Genomic DNA, 26,575 nt, shown 5'->3' with positions numbered 1-26,575 from the left:
CATGTTCATGAAGGAGACTTTACATCAAGGTCTATCAGTACTTATCCCACACCACTATTGAATTCTCAAATTGCTTAAAAGGTCCATAACAGCAGTTCTGACAATGATAAAGTTTTCTATAAGGAGATGTTCAATTACCATTTATGGAAGGAGCCACCAGCATCAGCACTTTGTAACAGTCAGTCAGAAGTCTTCAGATCAGACAAGTTTGTGCTTTCTATTCATGAAGCTGTGTCTTTTTTAGTCTTAGTCACGTCAAAAAAGTTAAAAAGAGAGGCTGGTCAGGGAATAACATATCATTACAGCTGCTGTAACTAACTTGTTTCAAGGCTGTCTCACAACAATAAATGGATAAAAAGTATAATCATCGTTAACAAATTGCTGAGGTATAAGAGGAATAAAACGGTTCAGAATGTGCTGTCATAATCAACTTCAGGCTAACAGTAACTTGCTTTTGTGTTGGGCCGCATCACGACACCGCAGTATAATACACACTTCAGTTTGGTAAATGATGTCGGGTGAGGAGGCTCCACTTCCAGTGCATCGCAAAGGTGTTCAATGGGGTTGAAGTCAGGCCTCTGTGCAGGACACTCAAGTTCTTCTACCTTCTTACAACCTTAACACATCATGTCTTCATGGAGCGCGCTTTGTGCACTCTGTGTCATGTTGGAACAGGTTAGTTCCACTGAAGGGAATTTCTAATGCTACAGCGTACAAAGACGTTCTATACAATCGTGTGCTTCCAACTTTGTGGCAACAGTTTGGGGAAGAATCGCATACGGGTATGATGGGCAGGGGTACACAAACCTTTGGCCATACAGTGTAGTAATGGTCACTAACCTCTTGGTGTTCAAAACACAGATTTACACCAAAGGTAGGAATTCATGACATTTAATGAATGTGAATTCAGTGTTTATGTTAAAGTTGTCCTTGCTTTCTGGGTTATGTTAAAGTTAACCTTGCTTTCTGGGCCACCCCAATAGTTTCGTCTAATGCTGGTTTACTTTTTGGAAGAAAAAATATCACTACATTTTGAAATCTGCTGTATTTTTGTTTTTTTGGTCACCTGAGGTTATTTGTTTGTTTATAGAAGTTGGTGAGGACCACACAATTGTTATTTAGGCTCTGATAAATAAAAACAGAATTGAAGGAAGGTATACTTTCTTTTTCACCATGACTGTATTAAAATGAAAGACCTGTGCCTGCCTTTTTTTTTTTGTCATTTTTCCCCCTAGTTGTGTGTGCTTTCAAACAAGTGTGAACAGTATTTGAACAGTAAGTGTAGAAACAGGTGTAGAATCTTATTCAGCAATGTATGTGGAGTCACACCAATAGAAAAGGTATCCATTTTGTATATGGCTTATAACATTTACCGCAGAGTGTTGTTTTATACTTGGTATCAATAGTGAAGTAAAAATGATAGTGTCGACATTAAAATAATAAATATGACGCCGACGCCATTATGTTGTCATATTTAACGTTTGGCAAGTAGAAACAACCAATGAACACCCAGCTTATTGCGACGTCAGGAGTATTTCACAGGGGGAGGTGCAGCGCCCATCTGTTTTGTTGTGGACATTTTTGTGTTCGCGCAGTTTGCTGATGGAAAACACGTTTTATTGTGTTTTTCTAGATGTATAAATACCACGCGAAGCTGTTTAATAAAGGTAGGAACAACAGAAAGATATACTAAGCATTACTATTGCCTTTTGAAGGACTTTGTAGTGTCGTTAGTCGACATTCTCCCTTTAAAGGGGGACCTTTGTCTGTTCCGGTGTTTTGCAGGCCCCCCCCTTTTTTTAGGTCTCGCTGATGTCTGCCTGATTTAAATTAATACAATATCGACGCGCAAAATAATCACCAGTACAATGAATAACTAACACAACAGCCTAAAATATAGACTTCGAAATACTACTACTACTACTACTACTACTAATAATAATAATAATAACAAAGTATTTTTAATACAATGTATTTTAAATAATATTTATTATTGCTATCTTTTGCATATTGAGGACCCTTTGGTATCTATCGTATCCGCCTGATTGTAAATCATACCAATCGCTAGCATAGATTAATCTATGCTAGTGTACAGCCGAGGTGAGGTGGAGGGGGGAAAAAGAAGAAAAAAAGCATTTTCGTTCACCCTAGGATTGAATTACGATGTTACAGAGCTGTAAAAAAGTAAACGAATATAATATTAATAATAATAATAAGAAGAAGAATAGTTAGAGCTTTACCTCTGACTGTAACAAAGCACTGACACTGGAGACTCCTTCCAGAAATATTAAATAAACGTCTCCTTACACAGAACCTCACCATATCAACAGTTGCACATCTTATAATCTGTTTTTATCAAAACATTTGCATTGATAAACCAGTAACCTGTGATTTGTAGCAGCGCTACTGTCAGAGCTTGCAGAACTGCAAGAAAATGAATCAACACCTTCTGACCAATCAGATTTGAGAATTCAGCCACGTAGAGTAAATCTGTTTCTTTATTTATTGTTCTTTTTACACTGAGATGATTTCCCCTTCTTGTAGTATTAACATCTCCGATGTGGAACTCTTCTGTTAAATCCCAAAGATGAAGAAGAGCATGAAGCAGAACATGGAGAAGAAAAAGGTGGGTGTAGAGGAAGAAGCTTCAGCACCTGCCATGGACAAGTGTGAGGTCTCAACTGGTGATGAGTCTGCACAGGAAAGACAGTGTCTTCGAATTTTGCAAAGCGATAGCTGCTTCCTTGAGTTCTTAAACAAAGACCGACATGCAGTGCATTCGTTTTGCGACATCGCCATCACTGTTCGTGGGGAAATGTACCCAGCACACAAGGTGGTATTAGCGTTCGGGAGCAGCTACTTCCATACTAAACTGAGCGAAAACCCTCAGCTGGACCATATGAACTTTGATGATGTAGATAGTTCCACATTTGAACACTTGCTCAACTTTCTGTACACGTCCAAAATGGAAGTGCAGCAGGGCCAAATCCCATCATTATCCGAGGCTGCGTGCTTCTTTGACATGATGGAGGCGATGAATCTTCTAGCAGGTGAAGCAACACCAAGCCGAGCACCAGAAGAAGTCGAGAAGGAGGAGGAAGTGCTGGTGGAGGAACCTCAGAGTTCTTCTTCAGGAGAGCTTAAGAAGCCTCAATCTCCTGGAGAAGCCCAGTGTTTGCTTTGTAGCCGGACGTTTTGTTATAAAAAGTCGTTGGAGAACCACATGGCCAAGATGCACAGCCAAGCTGAGGTCATTGAAACGGCGGCTCCTTCGAGCAGTAAACGCACGTCGACCCGTCAGAGGAGGACACCAAGAAAATTTGAGAGCCAGGACAGCAAGAACTGCCTTGGATTGGAGAACCGTAGGCCAAAGGATGCAAATGTGGACGAAGGAAATAGCTCTGATGATAAAAATGATGTTGATGAAGATGATGAAGATGATGAAGATGAAGATGATGATGATGATGATGCTAATGATGAAGAAAACCAGCATAAACAAATCAAAGATGGAGAACAAAAAGAAACAGAAAGCGCTATGGAAGCAGAGACTGGAAGCGTGAGAATTGAGGACGATGCAGATTGTAGGAAGGAGGTGGAGTCAAGTGCTAGTCATCTGACCAAGGACCATGATGCATCAGTGGTGCAGAGCAGTGGCGGCCATGTTTACCCAGAAGGCCTTGCCCCAGTGATCATCCAAAATGGCAACAAAAAGACGCTCAAATGCCCAAAGTGTGACAAGACATTTGATCGTATAGGTGAGAGACTTAATAAAGTAGTCTGATAGTCACTAAACAAGAAAGTATTAAAACATATAGAATTTTACTCAGTGATGCTGTTCATAAAGATTGTTTGTAATGTGACTTATATCTGAAATGATTCTTTCATTTCAAAGATACTTTTGAAAAACTGTGATTTGCAGTATTGCCATTGTTGGGCCTGGCTAGTTTACAGTTCTTCTGGCCCAGAAATTGTCATATGAGAAGTATAATTTGACTAAGTTTTCATGAACGATGGTGATAAAAAGCAGTCGGAGAAGATTATAAGCTCTATTAGATTGGTAGTTTATCTTGGTGACATTTGCAATACAGTATTTAAGTATTTGCATATCTAAGCCTTCTCTGTTATAAAACTTTTTTCAAATATTTGCATATTTTTGAATCCTATATTATATATAAACGTGTTCAGGCTTCATCAGCTGCTCCGTTGACTTCATATCACAGGAAAATATGAGAGTCACACGCGAGTGCACACCAGAGAAAAGCCGTTTCAGTGTGACGTGTGTCTGCAGCGCTACTCCACTAAATCCAATCTCACCGTGCACAAGAAGAAACACACCGCTGACGCGCCGGTGCAAAGAAAAGATCACAAGTGTCCGTTCTGCAACAAACTTCACGCCAGCAGAAAGACGCTGGGCAAGCATGTCAAAAGGTGAGCATGAGACATGTTATATCACTAAAAACAGTCCATTTAAAAAAAAAAAAAACACTCCCGCGTATTTTTACTTCCCAAGTACCCAAAAGTCATAACTAAAATATTATTGATTTTATTATGATTCAATTAATCATGTTATTGTGCATTTTATCTATTAGTCTCTCTGTCTTCATACATTAAATTCACTGTAATGAATAAAGAACCTGATCTTATAAAAATGTTCAAACGATGTTCAATTTCATTCAAAAAAGATAAAAAGTTGTAAGAAAATGTGTGAATGTTAACTCCACCCCCAACCCTAACCCTTTCCTTAAAACTTAACTCATCTTTGTGACCTTTCACACAAATTGAGTTAAGCAAATAACAGATTTGCAAGTGTCAGAGCTTCTGCTTTTCATTTTAAAGCTTGAGTAGCTTTAAGTGTGGGCACTTTTTATCTTGGGTATAAATGCTGTGTGTGTGTGTTCTCTCTCTCTCTCTCTCTCTCTCTGTCTCTCTGTCTCTCTCTCAGGTTCCATCCTGACCACGTGCAAGAGTTTCTGAGCACGAAGAAGAGGAAGAGTGAAGGCTGGAAGTGTGATGTGAGTTTTTCAGACTAAGCAATTTTCATCCATCACCTCATTCCTGTGTTCATAATTACATCCGAACAAACGCCGTTGTTTACGTTGTAGATCTGCCACAAGTCGTTCACACGGCGCCCCCACCTGGAGGAGCACATGATCTTACACTCTCAGCACCGGCCGTTTAAATGCGCCTACTGCGACGAGTACTTCAAGTCCCGCTTTGCCCGACTGAAACACCAAGAAAAGTACCACTTAGGTGCCAACACTTCCTGTTTTGGTTTCGTCCGTGACAGGAAAAAAGAAAAGAAATGTGCCGTTGACGTTTTCCATGTTATATGTTCTGACAGGACCTTTCCCATGTGACATCTGTGGACGGCAGTTTAATGACACCGGCAACAGAAAGCGGCATATCGAGTGCACTCACGGAGGGAAGAGGAAGTGGACATGCTCCCTGTGTGGCAAGTCGGTCCGAGAGAGGTGAGCAAGAGTTACATAGTCATCACAGGTTTATATTAACGCCCTCAGTCTCATACCTTATCATTTCTGTAGTAACAGCTCAATCATAGGGACGCGTCTTGTAAACAGATTAAAAAATGTACGTAATTGTCGCTATGCCAGAATTTTCTCTGAGCGTTAGTTTAATGTGTATGGAAGGAGTCTCCAGTGTCAGCGCTTTGTAACGGTCAGAGATAAAGTTGTAACTGTACGTTTTGTGACATCTTTAGAAAAAAAATTATTACGCACATACCGCAGTTTCGTTATCGCATCTTGTTGCCATATGGCAATAGTTAACATTTTACTACTGAAGAGTAGGCTTAAAATATATAAACTTGTTTCAGTGACAAAAAAAATTATGTTAACTTATCTCAGATAGTGTTTCAGTTTTTTCCTTAGAGTAGTTTTGCCTAAATATTGAAAAATGTATCATTTTGAGAACCCTCCGATGATGACCTTCACCACGCCATGTGATTGCAGAAAAGGAAGTGCAAACAGCACTTCCTGGTCATCTGACATGGCATTTTTTTGTTTGTTTTTGTTATGCCAAGATTAAAGCACACTTTTTTCCCCAGTTACATTTTGTATTATTGCCTATCAAGAAATTGGAGATAAATTAATTGTTGCCATATGGCAACACCATGCAGTAAAGTGTTAAATGTTTATAAAATCCATTTTGAATGAAACTGACATGTGATATAGATGTAGCTGTGTGTCTAGAGTGATTCTGTATAACGTTGTTGTTGTTGTTGTTGTTGTTATTATTATTATTATTATTATTATTATTATTATTGTCCTTTTCTAGGACGACGTTACGGGAGCACCTGAGGATCCACAGCGGGGAGAAACCACACCTGTGCAGCATTTGCGGACAAAGTTTCCGCCACGGCAGCTCCTACAGGTGCGGAGAAGGTTCCAGAGAAACGTGCTGTGCGTTTCTGCCGTCCTGAGGCTGAATGCTGTAAACACACTGACTTTGAAGATGTCATTTCCAATTAACCCCGCCCATTTAGTTCTGTTTGCCCAGGAACACGTAACAATTGTTCATATCAAACAGACCCGCTAATTCATCTTAATTAGTAAAGCGTAAGCATTGGATGAATTTACGACCAATAACACAGCACATTGGTCAATAGTAAGAATTGGACTTGACTTTTGCCGATGAGTTAGCTCCTTGAGTCGACTCTTTTAGGCGAGTCGACTCGCATGTATCGAATCCCCTTACACAGCATTTGACACTGTACTACTTTGCTCATTTTGCAAGAACCTATTTAAATAGATTTGATAGAATTTCTGGCAATTTTTTCTGAATTATTTTATACTTTTGTTAACTAGAAGATTTTTTGAATTTTGAAACAGTGTCACCCTTATTTAAGAATAAATAAGAAAAAATCCGTGGTCAAAATATCGCAGAATCTGTATGCAGTGAGCCGTTTGCGAGTCGAATCTGAATCAAATGAGCTTGTTAAGTGACACGAGCTCTTGTAGCAAAGATAAACTAACACCGAGAGGAAATCTCAACTCACACGTCTAAAACAAACAAAACAAATAACACATTCAGAAAAAGTCTCATTTACATATGGTTTTCTACATCTACACTTTTTTGTCATTTTTTGTACACCACCTGTTACACACTCCCACTTTTCGCACTTGTTCGCGCACACACATACACACACACACACACACTGTCCCAAGTTTTTTTTAAAGGGTGCCTTATTTGGTATTTTAGCAAATCAGAGGCTTTTCTCAGGAGATTTAACTCCTTTTCCATCTCTCCAGGCTCCATGTTCGTGTCCACCACGATGATAAACGCTATGAGTGCGAAGAATGCGGAAAAGCTTTCATTCGACACGATCATCTAAAGAAACACAAGAAAATACACACCGGTAACGTAAAGCTTACTAACATTTCCTTGTAAGGTTGTGTGTGAGATCCTTTTTTTTCTTCTAGGAATTACAACACTTAGAACACTGTAGTTTGTACGAAAATGTGTAAAAATGTGTACAGAGTAAAGAGCATACGTTCATTTTTATTGTCTGTTCCAACAGTGACCACTAGGTGGCAGCTTTGTAAAGTAGCTGGACTTTATTTGTTACTTTTTTTTTTAGATTACATCAGAGCATGGAGGAACGAAATCTTCTTTAACATATAAGAGAATACGATGTAAACAAATCCTGACAAGGGCGTGTTCTAAACCGAAATGATAAATGTCTTATTAACGCACAGTTCCGTACCCCCACAGGCGAGAGAGCGCATCAGTGTGAAGAGTGCGGGAAATGTTTCAGACGCGCCGATCACCTGAACGTCCACTACAAAAGTATTCACCTGGGAGAGAAAGTGTGGAGAAAGTAAAAAAAAAAACACTTCTGTACACTTAAACGACATCAGTATACCGTGTTGTATTGTGTGTGGCCGATTATTAGTCTTCGGACAGAATATTGTTTAACCGCTCTGACAATGTGTTCTCTGAACCTGCAGGTACAAGGCTGTAGTGCACCAGTGTGAGGTGTGCAAGAAAGAGTTCAGAGGCAAAACCAATCTGATGACACACTTCAGGACGCATTCAGGTAACGTTGCCTCTCCTCTCGAGATGATTCGGCGTGCTTCGTCAGTCAGCTGGATCAATCCAGGCCAGCTGATGATTTACTGCAGTGTGATTCAAAGCTGAGCCGCATAGACTGAGAGGCATAGAGGCCACGCCTCCGTCTCTAAGACTGACAGTCATAGAAACCACGCCTCCATGCCTGGAATGGCCATGCACAGAGTGGATTCCTTTATTAAGACAGAAAGCAAAGAGGCCACACCTCCTTTATTAAAACTGACTAGCATAGCCATGCCTCCGTTTACTAAAACTGAGAGGCACATAGGCCACGCCTCTGTCTCTAAGACTGACAGTTGCAGAGAACACAGCTCCTTTAGTTTGAATGATAAGCACAGAGGCCATGCCTCCTTTTATTAAGACTGACAGGTACAGAGACCACACTTCACTCCTCACTTCCACGCCTACTTCACTGGGTCTGACAAGTAGAAAGGCCATGCCTCCTCCATTGAAACTGACAGATTTATTAACAGATCTATTAGTAGGACTGATATGCAAAGAGGCCTTTAAGGATGACCCACACAACCACACCCCTAATCCATGCGTGCTGTAAACCAGTGCCGTGATTTCAGGATAAATTTCATTTTGATCAAGGTGTGTGTTTATGTGTGTGTATGTGTTTTAAACCAGGAGAGAAGCCTCACCGCTGCGTGATCTGCAACCAAACCTTCCGCATCAAGAAAACTCTGACCAAGCACATGGTCATCCACTCAGAGGTGCGGCCTTTCAGCTGCCCTCACTGCAGCGCCGCCTTCAAACGCAAGGACAAGCTCAAATATCACGTGGACCATGTCCACAGCGCGCGTCCTCCCAACCCGGCCTCGTCCCAAACACCCGAAACGTCCCAAACATCCAAACCGGCCGAGGTGTGCGTCCCCGTGGCTTTGGTGCCGGTCCACGTTCCAGAGGAAGCCGGAGCCGATCTGCAGCAGCAGCCGGGTGGATACCAGCCATCCACTGACCTGGTCTTCCTGGAAAAATACACGCTCACTCCTCAGCCGGCCAACATCGTGCACCCGGTCCGGTCGGATCAGATCCTGGACCCGAGGGAGCCCTCGTACCTCAGCACACTGCTCGGCCTCGACTCGGCCACCTCTGAGCACGCTCAGTAGCGTTTTAAAAGCTCACCTAATAAGATCATGAAATGTCAATGGACTTTTATTAACGTTTCCACTTTTTTTTTTTATTTAACATTGTCTAGTAATAGTACTGTCAAGAGCAAAAGTTCCCTGTGCATCTCCTGTGTAACATATGAACCATTTAATATGTTTCGCATAGTCAGAAGTGTATGATAAGATTATAATGAAGAAAAAAACAAAAACAAATGACATCAGATCAGGTATACCACAGTGTTCTTGAGTGAATTCTTGAAACTGATTGATTGGACGCTGTCGATTAATTTTCGGCTCTCGCGTTGGGTTTACCGATCACGCTCGCTGCATGTCCGTCACATGTGGAAGTTATTATGGCTAATAAGCACAAGAGCGTTCCAAGCGCAGTAGATGTGCAACATCATGGTGGGACTGGATGTGAGTGGAGAATGAACAGGTTTTGCTCTGGTCTATTCTGTAATGTACTTCAGTAGTGACGTGAGAGATAACGAAATGCCATTAAGTTACTCTTTTATCTTTTGCTCTCTATATAATCCTCAACAGGATGATTTGGGTTTATGATACGGCACAGCATAGGCAAATGTTTGGTACTTCTAATGCACCTCGTGGGCATGTTCAGGATTTGTTTTCCTAGGCTAACTAGTTTAGTAATATTGTGTTCTTTGAGGAAAAACAAAAGTATTCTAGCTTAAATACATAGTTATTTAGTTATCCTTAAAGGTATTATGTAGAAACCAGCATGCACCTGTTATGTAGAACTTCCTGTCAGAAGCTAAGGATATTTAATTACAGTGAACCCTTAACCCTTTTTTTTCTGAGTGTTGTTTAAAAAAAAAAAAAAAAAAAAATGCTACAGGTGCTGTGTCTGACGTTGGCCATTTTATAGTGGAAAAATATCCTTATTCAATCCCACAATGCACTGGTATAGGTGGTGGATTTCAAGAAAATATTAAATGTGAGTCCCTAAAGCTTGTGTGAGTGATTCAGCGTAGTAGGGATAATGTCATTAAAAACAATTCATTGTTTTTGCACCAAAATGATGTTCTTAAAAGCTTTACATCATCAAACCAATTTCGCCATTAACATTGTCTGCTGCGGTTCCTTTAGGACTCGCTTATCGCCCCTGACTAGAACGATATGACAAAATTTCCAAATCCTGCAGAATGATCTAGAGACTGCTTTCCATTTTATGGACCTATTAAAGTCACAGGTCATACAATCAAAACGGCGGAGTTCTCCTTCCATTCACGCAACCTCAATGACATCTCTATTTGTTCTGTGGGCCTAGTGAAAAGGAAACGCAAAGCCGAAAGTGATATGCTTTTATTTATTTTGGTTGAAAAGTGAGTGTTAATGCTGAGAAGGATGATCAGTAGCAAGAGCTCTGCAGATGTCCCCCCCACTCCTCCTCCAAGATTTAGTCGTTGATACAGCTCACTGTCAAAACTAGTGCACATAGACATGAATGAATATATCTGAATTAAGATTCGGTATCAGCACTGGACCACAGACAGTGTTACTCTGCTGATACAGTTATTATAATATATTAATTGCATTTAGTATTTTTTGCCATAATTAAAATAGGTATGTACTTACCCAGTGGTATTTACCTGTAAACAAAATAAGACAGTCTCAATAAAAACCCCAAAACGTTCAACTGCACATCCTCATTCTCCATTTTGTTCAAAACTGCTCAAATAAACCTCATTAAAGCAACTGAGCATAATAACGATCACAGGTCCTAATATTACTGCATTCTTACACCACAGCGCTGTTGAATTCTGGATCCTGATTGGTCAGAAGGTTAGGGTTGAATACATTTCTAGAAGAGTGGCTCTGGCACTAGCGCAGCTACAAATTCTAATATGTTAATGTTTCTATACTGTGCACTGACAGATTATGTATGTATGGAATGCATGTAGTCCTTGATATGGTGAAGTTCTCTAGAAGGAGTCTCCAGTGTCTGCGTATTCACGTTAAAAGAGAGGACGAAGAGCGGCTGGTGAGGGAGCAGCCCGTTTATAGTTACTAGAGTGTAAGCGAGAACAGAACTAACTTGTTTGATAACAGGTCACACAACATTCATGGTGACTATAATAAACGGATAAAAAAAATCTGAAGCTGGTAAAGTGCTGTGTGCTGTGTGTTTTATTCATTATATAATAACTGCGGAAAATAAAGATAAATGAATCTGTAAGTAGAGAAACGCCGTTATTGCTTTTGTCTCGATAAAACACAGGATGCACTTACATTCACCATAGACTGGTGTTCCATGAATGCAGCTGATATCTATTTGATCTCTGTAACTACAGTAAAATCTCTTCGTTTCACCCTCCTGCAGATATTCATCAGGATGATGAGTATGAAGAATTTTTGTCCTATCCAGTTTACACGGCGCTAGGAAACAGAAAACAATAATAAACCATTTCTAAATGTTGTCGAATCACGACTTCATTTGTTCTCTCAGCGTTGTAAAATAGTTGTTTGGTGTAATTAATACTCACGTTTACACACCGGGATCTCCGTCCATTTCGCGTTAACACATCTTATTGTTCCAGGTCCTGTTAGTTTATAAAGTCTCTTACACTGAGCTTTTAATTCATTTCCACCTGCTAGCTCGGTAACGTCTCCATTTTCAATAAGGGGTTGAGTTCCACAATATCTGACTGAAATCAGAGACAATACGTGTGACGACGTGGAGATTAACGGAATAAATCGTTAATTATAAATATACTGTAGAAAGCACACACATAGCGGGGGGAAATAAGTATTGGAGGCGTCGACATTTGTTTCAGTAAATATACTTTGGTTCCTTGACTTACCTTGCCTCGAAGAACTGCTTTTTCTTAGCGTGGTCAATACTTTTTCCCGTGTCATTCCACTTTATTTACGGACTTTAATGCTGTGAATTCTTTATATTTCTGGATTTCCTGAGTTAATACCAAAGTCTTGTGAAAATTTCATGTGAATCGCCTCGTTGGAAATATATTTATTTTTGAAAAAAAATGTTGACGTGTTCAACACTTATTTCCCCCACTGTATACGTAACACGACACGCTGCGGGAAGTGTGAATTTGGGAGGAAATTTGAGACTAATGTTTACAGAGTGCCCAAGTCAGGGTGGGATTAGCAAGAGATTGCAGCTAAACACGCAACTTCATTTTTAATAACAGTGTAAAATGTGAGCGATCTGGGAGTGAATTTGTGATCTTTATTACCAGGCAACAGAACCGCATCAGGATCAGGATGTAGAGATCCACCGTGAGGCCCACGTCCTGCACATGAAAGAGTTATTCCAGTCCTTTATAAAAGTCATACACACTTCCAGTTACACTGATTCAGACGCTTATTACATTCCTACTCAACTCTACTAAAATATTCATAAACGAGGCCCAACGTTTCTAAAGTAGAACACCGTGCTCGTGTTTTCACCCTCGACAAATAGTCAGGCCAAAGTTTCGGCTACGAGACGTGTTACCGTGTCCTCTCATCGGGCGTAAAAGGTAGTATTTGTATCTGTACGGTGATATGTGTAACTGGTATGTACTGAGAGAGGTAAATGACGGCCTTGTAATGTCTCACCTTTACACACTGGCAGCCTCCAGATTCCACCTTCACACCTCGCAGTATCTGTTCCTTCAAACTCATAGCCGCTGTCACATACAAATCTAACAGTGCGTCCAGTAGCATAGAACAATGTTAAATCTACTACAGGTCGGGCGTTCGGCACGTGTGGGGCAGAACACACCGTTTCATCTCGACCTAAAAACAGAACATTTATACATGGATTTAATTTAGTTGTGTGTGTGTGTGTGTGTGTGTGTGTGTGTGTGTGTGTGTGTGTGTGTGTGCACATGGTGTAATTTAATGTTCATCAGTGGATTTTAGATGTTCCTGCACAGCATATTTATATTCACAGCATATTTATATTCTCTCTCTCTCTCTCTCTCCACTGTCAGGCTTGGCCGATGTGTGTAGTGCAGCACGCGGTGGGACTTGAAACGGTTAGCGTACGCTTTAGTTACAGCGTCGAGTGACGTCACAGCTCTGTGAAGTGCGTTTTATGTTTAAACATCCACAACCGAATAAAGTATTTCTTTTGTGAAACTCATTAAGAATTGTTGTTAATCTACCTATTGATTAAGAAAAATCCCCAACCCAGATTGTGGGGGAATCACGTGTGTGAGGTTTTTCCCATGAAGTAATCTTGTCTTTATTATATAATCACAGCGCTGTTCAGAAATATTAGTCATGTTTGCAATGATGATACTTACTTTTACACACCGGGAGCTCCCAATTTCCATCTACGCACTTTGCGTAATGTTCTCCTACAAACTCATAGCCGGAGTTACAATTAAACACAACATAGCTTCCAGTACTATAGGAAGTCGATAACCCTACTGTAGGTCGGGCGTTCGGCACACTTGGCGTACCACATAATTTTTGACCTAGAAGAAAAAAAAACAGAACATTTATACACGTCCAGCTTTAAAGTGACATTTTTAAACTGATGTAGTTATGTGTGCGGCACACATGGAGTAATTTCCCTCTGACCGAAGATTTATAACTTAACCCCAAAATTTCGAAGGCATTAAAGTACAGAACTTTTAAAAAATTTTTATTTAAAAAGACGTACAGATGTACGCAAAAAAAATCAATGTTCAAAATTGTCTCCTTACGTTACACTGATTCGCAACGGCAAGCTTTATAATAACGATTTATAATTCGAAATGTCGGGTCGGGATTTCGTCTTCGCATGGTCATATCACGTCTGTAAACAGAAAGATGACGCGCCGGCTACTATATCGTGTGTATTGGCCGCGCGTGTGTGTGTGTGTGTGTGTGGGGGGGGGGGGGGGGGGGGGGGGACAGGGGTACAGGGCAGGTTTGGGGGGGTTTAGGGGTCGGGTGCTGGGGTTGCTGAGGACAGTGGAGCATTTGTAGTTTATTCTTATGACAGTTGCTTAGAATTGAAACTCGTCATCTAGACGACTGTGTTTAATCTGGAACATTCCAAACGCAATCATCGTTGACCTCTGGGGAACCGGCTGTTTCTTAACAAAAAGACAAGGCGACAGATCCTGCGCTAAAGTGGGAATTAATATCGGCATGGCTTTTGAGAGGAGGTGAAAACGCAGAGAGCCAAAGAGACCGAAGACGGACGCAAAGTTTATTGGGAGGACGGGCACTCGTCTGTGCTCACCCGCCAGCAGAATATGACTAGAGAGACGGAAAAGGAGATTACATTAGAGCCATAACTACTATTAGTGTGTGCGTGTATGTATGTGTATATATATATGTGTTATACGAGTATGTTATGCTTGTTTTTGTGTAAAAACCTGTAATAATTGTAGGAGGGAGAAATACACTACAGCGCTGATATTATTGTGAGGCTGTGAGCAGACAGTGTCAATGCACTGGGGAAAATAGATAGACCAATAAATGTATTGTAATAGATAAATGTAAAAAAAAAATATATATATATATATATATATATATATATATATATATATATATATATATATATATATATATATATATATATATATAAAACATGATGTTGCTCGTCAGATTTTCCTAACAAGCGACCATATTTACAAAACAAGCCCCAAAAAATGTGATTCTTTCCTTAGAAAAAAAAGTATTATAAACAGCCTACACAACTCTGAGACCTCAAACCATCAGACTCATCACAAATAATACTTGTGAGGATACTTACACACCGGCAGCCTCCAGGTTCCGTCTGCACACGTTGCATATGGGTGTCTTCTTTCAAACTCATAGCCGCGGTCACATCGAAACACAACATAGTCTCCAGACCTATAGGATGACTCTAACGTTCCTGAAGGCTGGGCGTTCGCCACTCGTGGGGCAGTACACCGTGTTGGATCTAGAACAAAATAAACAGATCGTGCGTGGCTTTAAATGTTCATTTACTGTACTTTTTCACACACAGTGTAATTTACCCCTGGATTTTAGTCTTAAACGCCATGTTATTATTCGTCTCAAACACCTGCCTCCCTCCCAAAGCCCTCGTTCTCCTCATGAACCCTTCTTTAATTTATAACGTCTCTGTGTTGTTGAGAAATATGAGGCATGTTTGTAATGAGGACGCTCACCTATACACTCCGGCAGCTTCCAGGTTCCGTCTTCACACTGTGCAGAGTCTGTGTCTTCAAACGTGTAGCCTCTGTTACATATAAACTGAACGGTGTCTCCATGGTTATAGGACCTTCTTAACTCGTCTGCGGGTCGGGCGTTTCGCACAGCTGGTTTACTACTACATGGTGATTTCTCAACTAGGACCAAAAACAGAACATTTTACACGTTTGTGGAGTCACTGTAGTAGTTATTTATCGACGTGAGCGCACACGTGGTGTAACTTACCTCGTAGGGGATTTTAGACTTAACGAACAAATAAATGCTGATTCATTTGCATAAACTATCGTCATGATACACTTTAATCCAAAATCCTACTAGGATTTGCTGGATTCAGCCTTATATTACATCTGTACTAGCGAGCGAAACAGTGTAGAAAATTGACTAAAAGAGTCCTTAAAGTAATAGATTTGGATCAAGATTCGGTTTTGCTCAGACACAAGAACTAACTGCAACTCCACTTAACAGCCTGGACAGGAAGCCTGCTCGGGCTACTGATCTAGCCACGCCTGCACTAAGCAGTCATTATTACTATGAGAAAATCCTAATCTTCCATTTTCTTCCATGTATAGGACGCTCACCTATACACTTGGGCAGCTTCCAGGTTCCGTCTTCACACTGTGCGGAGTCTGTGTCTTCAAACGTGTAGCCTCTGTTACATATAAACTGAACGGTGTCTCCATGGTTATAGGACCTTCTTAACTCGTCTGCGGGTCGGGCGTTTCGCACAGCTGGTTCTCTACTACATGGTGATTTTTCAACTAGGACCAAAAAACAACAAAAAAAATACAACAAAAAAACAGAAGATTTTACACGTTTGTGGTGTCAGTTGAGTAGTTATTCAGCGACATGGGCACACACACGGTGTAACTTACCTCCGATCATAGGGGATTTTAGATTTTTTTCTTTCCATCCACAATAAGATGTAAAACAAAAGTACGTAAAAGAATCTTACCACATGTAGGGCTATTGGTCCACTGGCCGTTTTCACAGATGTTATAATCGTTTCCTTCTATCTTATATCCGTCTGCGCAGACGTAATTGAGCTGAGCGCCGTTCTTGAATGCATCCTGGTAAGGTTGTATGATCATTCCGTTGAAAACCCGGGGAGGAGGCGCGCAAAATTCAGGCTTTCCTGCCGAATAGAAATCTTTCCATTAGCGTGACGCAAAGTCGCTCGGGAAATATTATTCACGTTTTGCAGCAAGGACACTCACGCTTACACTTCGGCAGCGTCCATTTTCCATTTTCACATCTTGCTTTTGAGTTTCCACTTTCAAACTCAAAGTTGGGCTCGCATTTGAAATTAAACTCCTCGTTAGGAGCATAGGATGTTTTTAACGGCTGTTCGGCATGGGCGTTTAGCACATGTGGGGCACAGTGTGTTTTATCTAGAACAACAGACGCAAGAAGCTTTCTGTATTATTTTACGATTTTATTATTAACCTGTGTGTATGTGTCTGCTGGATAACAGGTTAAATGTCATGTACATACTGTGGAAGTCATGGAAGTAAACATAAGAACATGGTTAGTAGAACAAACCAACAAGCAGAATATATATGAAGGCAGCAATGATAAAACGATCAGTCACATTGTGCTTGAATTCCAGAATTTGATTTCAAATTTCAGAACCTTCTTATGTCATAATAGTTGAGAACAGAGAAAATCTTGATGATATGTTCACTAGACTAGTTAATAGTCTTTATGAAGATACCAAAAGTTATCAGCCATTATTGTTTACATTGTGTTAATTGAAGCATGAAAAAATGCTTTCGTGGACTCTGATCTTTCTTTTGTGGGTATTCACAGTAATACAGTGATGAACTTATACTAATTTATTCTACTGAGCATCATCAACATCACTTAAATACTGAAAACTCACAGAATATACATTATACATAAATCTCAACTTGAATATTACCCACAATTCTGTCATATACAGGGAGTTCATCAAAAAAAGCTTGACTGAGTGGTCCACAAAACCTTTTTAGACACTGAATGTCATTGTATTTCGCACGTGACATGTTATTTGTTCTAGTACTGAAGTTTGCTGAGAGCAATTACTAATGGGATATGTTGAAGAAATCTGATAGTAAGTTAACAATGAAATTCACTCAGCTGGGCGTCTGCCATTACTCACAGCCTATTGGCTGATTTCGGTCATGTGACTGGACTCTGATCATTTTTCCATCCAAGTACATTTATGAGATTATTCTTCAATGCTCAATCAACAGCCATGGATGCACAACTCCAAAATACAGTTTTGTGACTCTGATCGTTTTTTCATTGTGGTTTTCATATATATATATATATATATATATATATATATATATATATATATATATATATATATATATATATATATATATATATATAAACGACAGCTTAGAGTTGAAACATTGCACTGATCATGTTATTGATCAGTAAAATACTCACCAATGCACTGAGGGTTGTGAGACCATTGGCCGTCCTTGCATGTTATTTCTCCCCACCACGTCTCGAGGGCAGGTTTCAGGCCCGTGTCACAGCCGTAGGAAATATTAACGCTGTGTTCATAAATGTCCAAGTGTGGGACGAAAAAGCCGTTCATGAGTTTTGGACGTCGACAGTTTAGTACAATTTCTGCAATCAGAAACGCATGGTGTAGAAGAAATGTTGGCACCCTAACCAATCCACTGCACGTTGGGTACATCACAAAAAGTCTTGGGTAAAGAAACGTCACAATGTGAAAATGCCTTCTGAAATAACGGAATCAGTTCAATTCAATTTTATTTGTATAGCAATTTTTAGAACATCGTTGTCTCAAAGCAGCTTTACAGAAATATATAAACACAGGGATACAATTTTAAGTGTGTGAATTTATCCGTATTGAGCAAGCCAGTGGCGACGGTGGTGAGGGTCAAAACTCACTAAGATGATATGAGGAAGAAACCTTGAGAGGAACCAGACTCAGAAGGGAACTCGTCCTCATCTGGGTAACAACGGATAGTGTGAAAGTGAAGGAAAGTTCATTATGGTTTTTATATGAAGTCTGTTTGAATCCTGTTGAACTAGTCCACTGTTCAAAGGAGACCCGAGTGCAAAACTGCATGTGGTAATTGCAAGACGAATCAAATCGTCTGCATGAGTTTGAGCTGTAAACAGTAACAAATAAAACAAAGTCGACGTTTGGTGATCGGCTTCTTACTGTTATACGGGAATGTCGATTGATTTGGAACGTTTTTTTTTCAAAGCATTTTAGAGAACCTGAGACAATTCCTCTTCCTAAATCCCTGACACCAGGCAATCATTTTGGTCTATTATGGATTATGTTATGTACGAATGTTTGGTTGTTTGCATTAGTTTTTTTTTTTTGCAAGAAATGATGTATGTAAATTTAAAATCTAAAAGCGAAATCTTTTTAGTGTTCCCAACCGGGACTACACAGAAAAGTGTTGGCCCCGTGATGAAGATGGTACGGCCATCTGTACTCGGGAGCTGGGAGAGCAAAATTGGCCGTGCTTTCTAGGTGGGAGGGCATATTCTCTCTCCCATGTCAATCACAGGGACACTAGCTAATGCACAATAGATCAGATTGTCTCTGTCCGGCTCAGTGAAGGAGGTATGGCCTGAGGGTCAGGGTCACTGAAGGAGGAGTGTTTTCTGTGTGTCAGTCTCTTTGAAGGAGGTGCGGCCTGAGTGTCAGTATCACTGAAGAAGGAGTGGTTTCTGTCTCTCAGTCTCAGTGAAGGAGATCTCCCACTTATCATATCTTGGTTTTTTTTTTGTTTTTTTTTCGTCCACTCTGTTTTCTGCAAATTATGGAACTTACCCCAATAACGAAGCCATAAATTGAGAGGGGTTGGAAAACATGAATTAATAAAAATGAGATTTGCTCTTTTCTTTACATACAGCTGGGTATCATAGTTTCCCCCCCCTCTTTTATCATGTTACATTGTCTTTGTTATTGTGTAACATTAGCTGATGGACAGGTTTTGGAAATCCATGGAACGTTTCGATAGAACCCCAGTTATTAAAATGTGAACGAAGCTGTTGGGACATCGTAAGACTCATAACTACAGCTACTGTACGTGTGCAAAAATCACACTGCACCATATTGAGAATACTCTGTTAAATAATCTTTCAAATATATCAGAGCTTCAGTACATTCAGAAAACTATGATCCTTCTAACCTCTCATGCTGGTGTGCTTGCATGAAGCACTCTGTAAACTGGGGGGACGGGGGGACTTTTGCATACTGTGGAATTTTACATAACAAAATACATTTCGCAAGCCATAACTGCAGTTTATATATATATATATATATATATATATATATATATATATATATATATATATATATATATATATATACACACACACACACACACACACACACACACACACTCACACCACACATCTTACCGAGCACGGCCGGACATGACCAAATAGAAAAAGCCAGGATAATAATAATAGTCCTCATCTTCTCTGTTGTTCTTCACCACGGACCGCAGCAGAAAACCTTCGGATTAATCCCAGATCCATATGAGTTTATAAAAGCAAGTTGCTTTGTTTATAAGCAGTGTTAATGATTTACCTTTCTGCCTCCCTTTACCAGAAACCACAGAAAGATTTCCCCATTGTAGATTTCGTAACTCCATGCGCCGACATGCCGAATTAAAGAAAAGCAGAAATAAAAAGAACTAAAGCAGAATTAAAATGTACTGAAATTCTGAGCTCCATTTTTTTCCTTCCTACAGAGTTTTAAAGACAAAAATGCGGCGTTATCCAGCTCATATTTAAACTTGTAAAGCCTGAATAAGAGAGAGATTGTGTGTATCTACATGGTCAAGTGACCTTTCAGGGTGAATTTTTAGCACCATGGATTCAACCTGGGCAGAGAGTTCTCACAGTTATATATATGTATATGTGTGTGTGTGTGTGTGTGTATATGTATATATATATATATATATATATATATATATATATATATATATATATATATATATATATAATTCTTCACATGCTAGAGAAAACATCTGGTTGAATAGTTTACAGGAATTCATAAATAAACGAAAAAAAAAAAACCTGTCCAAACTTTTAATTTCAGAGATTTATTTTCTATAACCCAAACCAACCAACACTGTTGGTCAGAAGACCAATTCTTGAACAGCAGCTCCAACAGCTGCAAATCCTTCTAATACATTATCGTTTCTACGGTAACAGCTCATTTGCATATGGTACAGAGCTGTTTATTGAGCATTTAAGGAAGGAGTCTCCAACGAAATCCAAGAGGAAAAACAACAAAGATGATTATTAGGCTTAATTAATAGCTGAAGAGAAGTGTGGTCAAAGTATGATGCTTCACAGTACAGTTGGTATGGTGTTGGTATGGTAGTTGTGTTAAACATATTTTTGAGAATTAAGGCCAAAATGACGCTTTGTGAGAATTAAGCTTGGTCAAATATAATCGGAAAAGACAAACTTCAATACCAGAATAAAGTATAAGTGAAAAGCAATCATTGTTATTTTGGCAAACTACCCCCTCCCCCTCCAGAAAACTGTGTAAACAAGGTTCAATCTTGTATTCATTCACTAAAAATCAATTGAACACACAGACCAGTTCATACAGAAATCAACTATCTTCAGTCTCTTAAAGTTGTACGTTCCATTACATTCGACCGGTTACATTTTTGGATCGTTTCAACAAAGAAAACGACGAGGCAGTGATATCGTTTCATCGTAAACTTTATTGTTTCAAGATCCGTTTTTTTTCCCTTTCTTTAAGTAACAATCCACCATCTTCGAACTGGTCTTCATGCGGGAATTGATTTTTTCACTGAAACTCTCGAACCATGTAAATGTGTCTTCTTCAGTTCCAGTGTAGTTACTAAGAAGATATAAATATTTGGTTCAAAAGCCTGCCAGAGGAGTGACCTGTAAACAAAATCCCCAAAATGTTCAGTGCACATCGTGCTACATTTTCTTTAAAAAATTGATCAAATGAACCTTAGAGGCATGTGGTGCCAGAGAAGTGTAAAGTGTAAAAAGCAAAAGATACACTTACATTCTCCATAGATTGCGTTTCCATTAACGCATCTGACGTTTCTTTTCTGTTTAAATCCACTACAGAAAAATGTCTTCTGTTCACCCTCCATCAGATATTCATCAGGATGATCGGAATCAAAACGGGTCCTATCCAATGTACACGGAGCTGTGAAACAGAACGCAATAACAAACCGAGTATTAATGTCGCTGAATTATGAATGAATGAATCTGTTCTCTCAGCGTTGCTTGTTTTAGGGCATAACTAATACTCACGTTTACACACCGGCAGTTCTGTCCACTTCCCCATAACACATCTTATTTCAGCAGGTCCTTCTAGCTTGTAAAACGGCAAACACTCAGCTGACAATCTCATTCCACCTTTCAGCTGAGCAATGTGGCCATTTTCTAAACGAGGCTCCGTTCGACATTTTCTGACTGAAACCCAGAGACGTTCGGTGTCAGGATGTGAATATTTAAAAGACTTTAACATTAAATATATATATATATGTCTATAATGGGAATGCAGTGCATGTGATTACAAAATAAGCTTGTGCTCAAGTGATGTTTTCGTAAATTGTTTTTATAGAACCTGTGAGATTGGGTGAGAAGGGGTAGGGCTTAATCTGCATTCATGCCCTGTCATAATTATCTTAATTGTGAGATTCCGACTTGTAAAAAAAAAAATTAATTAAAAAGTACCAACATCCTCGAAAATACAACTTGTAAACTAGGGATTTTCTGGGAGCACTGACTCGTACCACCTGACCGCTGTGACGTCATGTGGAAACACTCAAAATGGAGGCAGATTCAGGAGTAAAAAAAAGTCGTTATCGCGTAATATTTCTGTGTAATAATTCGTATCGTTGACTATTATTAACGTTTTAATAATGCGCAATTAATCCAAAAATAAACGAAAAGATGTACAATACAGTTTAATGGCATTTTGCAGATCTGAGAGGAATGTCCGGGTTGTCGTCTCGTAATTACGGTAATTCCGACATAGTGTGAACGCAGCCCTGGTAATATAATATGATATCACTGGATATCATAGCGGTGTAATATCGTGTGGGGACAATAAAATCGTTATTGTCGATTATCAGGGTCCAAGCACTAATGGGCATTTAATACAGTGGTACCATGTGCTATAAATCAAACCGCTGATTACAGAGATTTAGTACATTGAAGTGGAGATGCCCAAATCCCACACTGACTGAATGACCAAAATGTGAATATGAAGCCAAAATGTGTTAAAAAGTTAATTAATTGAGTTAGAAATTGATTTGCAATATTTACAGCACCCCCATTGACTGAGGAGAAATTTTATAGATTTTAGAGGGACGATAATTGTCACGGTTTCCCCTTTAAGCAGCGCGTGGTAGAGCATGTGAGCGCGCATGGACAAGCATTGTGCGCGAGCACCTGCTTTTCCGTTATTAACAATCGTGACATTTCAACACGTGCATTTGTTGTTTCTCTTATGTCTCCTCCTTGTTCTGTCATTGGCTATTGTTTCATGTGGGTCTGAATTACCCTCAGCCGTCAGCTATTAGGACGCTGATTATGTTTGTATATATACAAAGCCTCTCAGCAAACAGCGCGGAACATTAGATAAGAAACTTGGATAAGACTAGTTCAGAGTAGATTAGTTTAGAGTCAGAGTCAGAGTCAGAGTCAGAGTCATAGTCATCTTGGATAAGATTAGTTCAGAGTAGATTAGTTTAGAGTCTTTTCCATAGTCATAGTCATAGTCATCTTGGATAAGATTAGTTCAGAGTAGATTAGTTTAGAGTCTTTTCCATAGTCATAGTCATAGTCATGTTTCGATTCGTTTGTTTAGTTCACGCTGGTTTCTCCACTCCCAGTTCATAGTCATAGCTTATGTTTCATCTTTTGTATATCGACTCTGTTTTCCGTGACCACGACATAGTTTCCTGCCTTGCCTCGTTTATGCCTGTTTGCCGATCGCCTGACCTTTTGCATGTTTGTGGATTACGTTTTGGATCACGTTTTGGATTTACCTGCCTGTGTCTCTCAATAAAACTGTTAACCTGCAATTGCATCCGTCCTTATCTCCATTGTGTCACGAGACGTGACAGAATTCCTTTCTCTTTAAGCAGCGCGTGGGAGAGCATGTGAGCGCGCATGGACAAGCAAGGTGCGCGAGCACCTGCTTTTCCGGTGTTGGCAATCGTGACATGCGTCACGAGACATGACAAGTGTTTATTCATTAATAGTATCTTTACTTGATTCTACTCCTCGCTCGAGCTGATATCAGGGGAAAAAAAATTTAAGCAATTTTCTCATTTGTGAGCCTTATAGGGCTGAGTTCCACACCTGTATGAGGAGTTGCACTTCTCACAGGACTTCCTGCATCTGAAAGATCTGATAGTGTAAAATTCATTCGGTAAGTTAATCTTTATAATCTTCACCCACACCCACCAACAAACTTTCAAGTGAAAAATTTAAAATGTTTTTAAAAAATGAGCTGTTATGATTACCGTCAGAAAACTCTGAAACCTGATGAGGAAATACTGCAGTTTCACCTGTAAGAGAATATTTTTTTTGGGGTGTTTTTTTAGATAACATTTTCACTTTATTTATTCCTCACGGAGTTTATGGAACGACAAACTGCAAAAAACATACCTAGAACGGTCAGAATATCATCACAGTCAGGCGCAGGGCTCCATATACCATACAAACAAGTCATAAATTCTAGAGCAGCCTGCATATACAGTTCTGCACAAACGTATTTAAGCATGTCGCCGTTTTCAAAAACGTCCTGGTTAGGATGCATGACGGTCACGTTGAAAACTTTAGCCGGGGAATCACACGTGTGAGGTTTTCCTGCGAGGCAAAAAACCACAAAATCATCATTTTTTTTCTAGTCTAAGAAGACAGCGTTGTTTGCAAATATCAGTCGTGTTTGTGGATGCTTACTTTTGCACACCGGCAGCCTCCAAGTTGCGTTTAGACATAATGCAGAATCCGTTCCGTCGAACTCGTAGCCTCGGTCACATACGAATGGAAGAAGGCTTGCGTGAGGATAGAACGCCGTTGGGTGATGTGCAGGTTTAGCGTGTGACGCATACGGGGTAAAACAGGATGTTGAATCTGGAACAAGAAATAAAAGAACATTTCAACGTGTTTATTGTTTAATTTGCCGTTATGGATTGCGTGGAGACTTGATTAGCCTTAAAACACTATTTCCTTTTACCCCATCCCTTACTAGCTCTCAGGTTCATCATATTCCTGTGGTCTTCTGGTGGTATTGGCCATCCACTGCAAGCCTCGACATGCTTTTATGCTCACCACGCTTGTAAAGAGTAGTTGTTTTGAGTTCCCGTTGCCTCTGAACCAGGATATTCTCCTCTCAACAACCGTCTCTCGTCAACACCGTGTAATTACAGTATCTCACAAAAGTGAGTACACCACTCACATTTTTGTAAATATTTGATTATCTTTTAATGTGACAACACTGAAGAAATGACACTTTGCTACAATGTAAAGTAGTGAGTGTACAGTGTAAATCTGCTGTCCCCTCAAAATAACTCAACACACACCATTAATATCTAAACCTCTGGCAACAAAAGTGAGTACACCCCTAAGTGAAAATGTCCAAATTGGGTCCAATTAGCCATTTTCCCTCCCAGGTGTCATGTGACTTGTTAATGTTACAAGGTCGCAGGTGTGTTAAATTTGGTGTCATCGCTCTCACACTCCCTCATACTGGTCACTGGAAGTTCAACATGGCACCTCATGGCAAAGAACTCTCTGAGGATCTGAAAAAAAGAATTGTTGCATAAAGTCTACATAAAGATGGCCTAGGCTATAAGAAGATTGCCAAGACCCTGACAGGGGACAGCAAATTTACACGGTTACACAAGCTGTACAATCACTACTTTACATTGTAGCAAAGTGTCATTTCTTCAGTGTTGTCACATGAAAAGATATAATCAAATATTTACAGAAATGTGAGGGGTGTACTCACTTTTGTCAGATACTGTGTATATACCTGCTGTTGACTAGATGCTAGTCGCACCATGCTGTCTTGACCTGTACTTTGATTATGATTTTATGCATTATACAGCTGTCACCTGATTGGCTGATTTGATAACCGCATGAATGAGCAGGTGTACAGGTGGTGCTATGTAAGTGGCTGGTGAGTGTATGCTTTTGCACGTTCATAAAGATTCATTGAAATTACTCACCGATACACCGAGGGCTGTGCGACCATGTGCCGTTACTGCACGTTATCTCTCCCCAACGTGTTCCGAGAGCAGGTTTCCAACCCGTTTCACAGCCATAGGAAATGTTAATGCCGTGTTCGTAAATCTCCAAATGTGGGACCAAAAAGCCGTTATCAAGCGGCGGACACGGACAGTTTTCTGCACAATTATTTATATTCGTTAAAATTAAAAGATTGCGTGGTGTGCAAAAATCTTGGCACCCACCAAAATCATATATGTAAAAAATTATGTAAAAAAATTTCACAATATCTATGGTATGTCAGAAAAGCACATTATGGCATAATTTATCATGTAATTTATCTTCATATTGCCCAGCACTAACTCAGGGTGGTGGTTACACTGAGAAATGCATGGTAAAAAAACAAAACAAAACAAAGAAATCCTCAAATAGGTAATAAGTGATTCATTAAAACAAGTTAAAATACGTTATTTGTTTGGGGTGCCAAAACTTTTGCACACAGCTGTGTTTTCACATATAAAATACAGCCAGCTTACAAATCCATTAAAAATACAGCACTGTCTTGTGTGAATTTGTTAATAATAATAAAAAATAATTAACTAAAAAAAGCAATTAATTTAGTATATTTACAACAGAACTATTCACTGTCTTTGAACACAAGAATCTCCTTTTGGATCATTTTTCCAGTGGATTTTCTATTATTACTAAGAGCGCTTACCCATCACCGCCCGACATGACCAAACACAAAAAGCCAAGATAATAATCTTCATCTTCATCTCTGCTGTTGTTCTTCACCTCGGCTCGCAGCATAAAACCTTCAAAACAAGTTGCTTTGCTTATAAGCAGCATTAATGATTTGCCCGACTTCACCAGAAATGTCGTCATTGCGGATTTCATAACCCTCAAATGCTGGCGTGCCAAATTAAAGAAAAAGTAGGACACGTTCAAAATGCTGAACTTTATTGATGATACTGCTTTGTTAA

At 39.7% G+C, this 26,575-nt stretch overlaps 2 protein-coding genes across 3 annotated transcripts; one reads left to right on the top strand and one right to left on the bottom strand.

Moving 5' to 3' along the window:
- The first annotated feature begins 1,511 nt into the window (after nucleotides 1-1,511).
- On the top strand, nucleotides 1,512-10,857 carry zbtb41 (zinc finger and BTB domain containing 41). 2 transcript variants are annotated; one of them, XM_017471562.3, is made up of 11 exons: nucleotides 1,512-1,667; nucleotides 2,545-3,755; nucleotides 4,221-4,428; nucleotides 4,943-5,012; nucleotides 5,103-5,250; nucleotides 5,342-5,471; nucleotides 6,295-6,390; nucleotides 7,269-7,375; nucleotides 7,732-7,837; nucleotides 7,968-8,056; nucleotides 8,719-10,857. In XM_017471562.3, the coding sequence occupies exons 2-11, from the start codon at nucleotides 2,588-2,590 to the stop codon at nucleotides 9,198-9,200; spliced, it is 2,604 nt and encodes an 867-aa protein (XP_017327051.1). In that variant the 5' UTR covers nucleotides 1,512-1,667; nucleotides 2,545-2,587; the 3' UTR covers nucleotides 9,201-10,857. The 2 variants fall into 2 exon arrangements, with proteins under 2 accessions (XP_017327051.1, XP_017327053.1); XM_017471564.3 differs by having other exon boundaries at nucleotides 1,523-1,667; nucleotides 2,588-3,755.
- Nucleotides 10,514-26,518, bottom strand: LOC108267476 (complement factor H). The gene is made up of 22 exons (XM_017471569.3): nucleotides 26,311-26,518; nucleotides 25,595-25,771; nucleotides 24,324-24,497; nucleotides 24,030-24,230; nucleotides 23,885-23,929; nucleotides 23,721-23,768; nucleotides 21,660-21,821; nucleotides 21,406-21,552; nucleotides 21,230-21,275; nucleotides 20,712-20,777; nucleotides 19,764-19,834; nucleotides 17,796-17,981; nucleotides 16,577-16,750; nucleotides 16,315-16,494; nucleotides 15,941-16,120; nucleotides 15,320-15,499; nucleotides 14,920-15,090; nucleotides 13,475-13,648; nucleotides 12,783-12,962; nucleotides 12,419-12,475; nucleotides 11,705-11,866; nucleotides 10,514-11,597 (listed from the first exon to the last, which is right to left on the bottom strand). Exons 1-22 carry the CDS (start codon nucleotides 26,366-26,368, stop codon nucleotides 11,356-11,358), a joined length of 3,081 nt encoding a protein of 1,026 aa, XP_017327058.2. The 5' UTR covers nucleotides 26,369-26,518; the 3' UTR covers nucleotides 10,514-11,355.
- Nucleotides 26,519-26,575: the final 57 nt, after the last annotated feature.

This window comes from Ictalurus punctatus, chromosome 7 (assembly GCF_001660625.3).
Source record: "Ictalurus punctatus breed USDA103 chromosome 7, Coco_2.0, whole genome shotgun sequence".
Taxonomy (NCBI): domain Eukaryota; kingdom Metazoa; phylum Chordata; class Actinopteri; order Siluriformes; family Ictaluridae; genus Ictalurus; species Ictalurus punctatus.
Note: the sequence above shows the minus strand (reverse complement) of the source record. Positions and strands in the feature narration are given on the sequence as shown.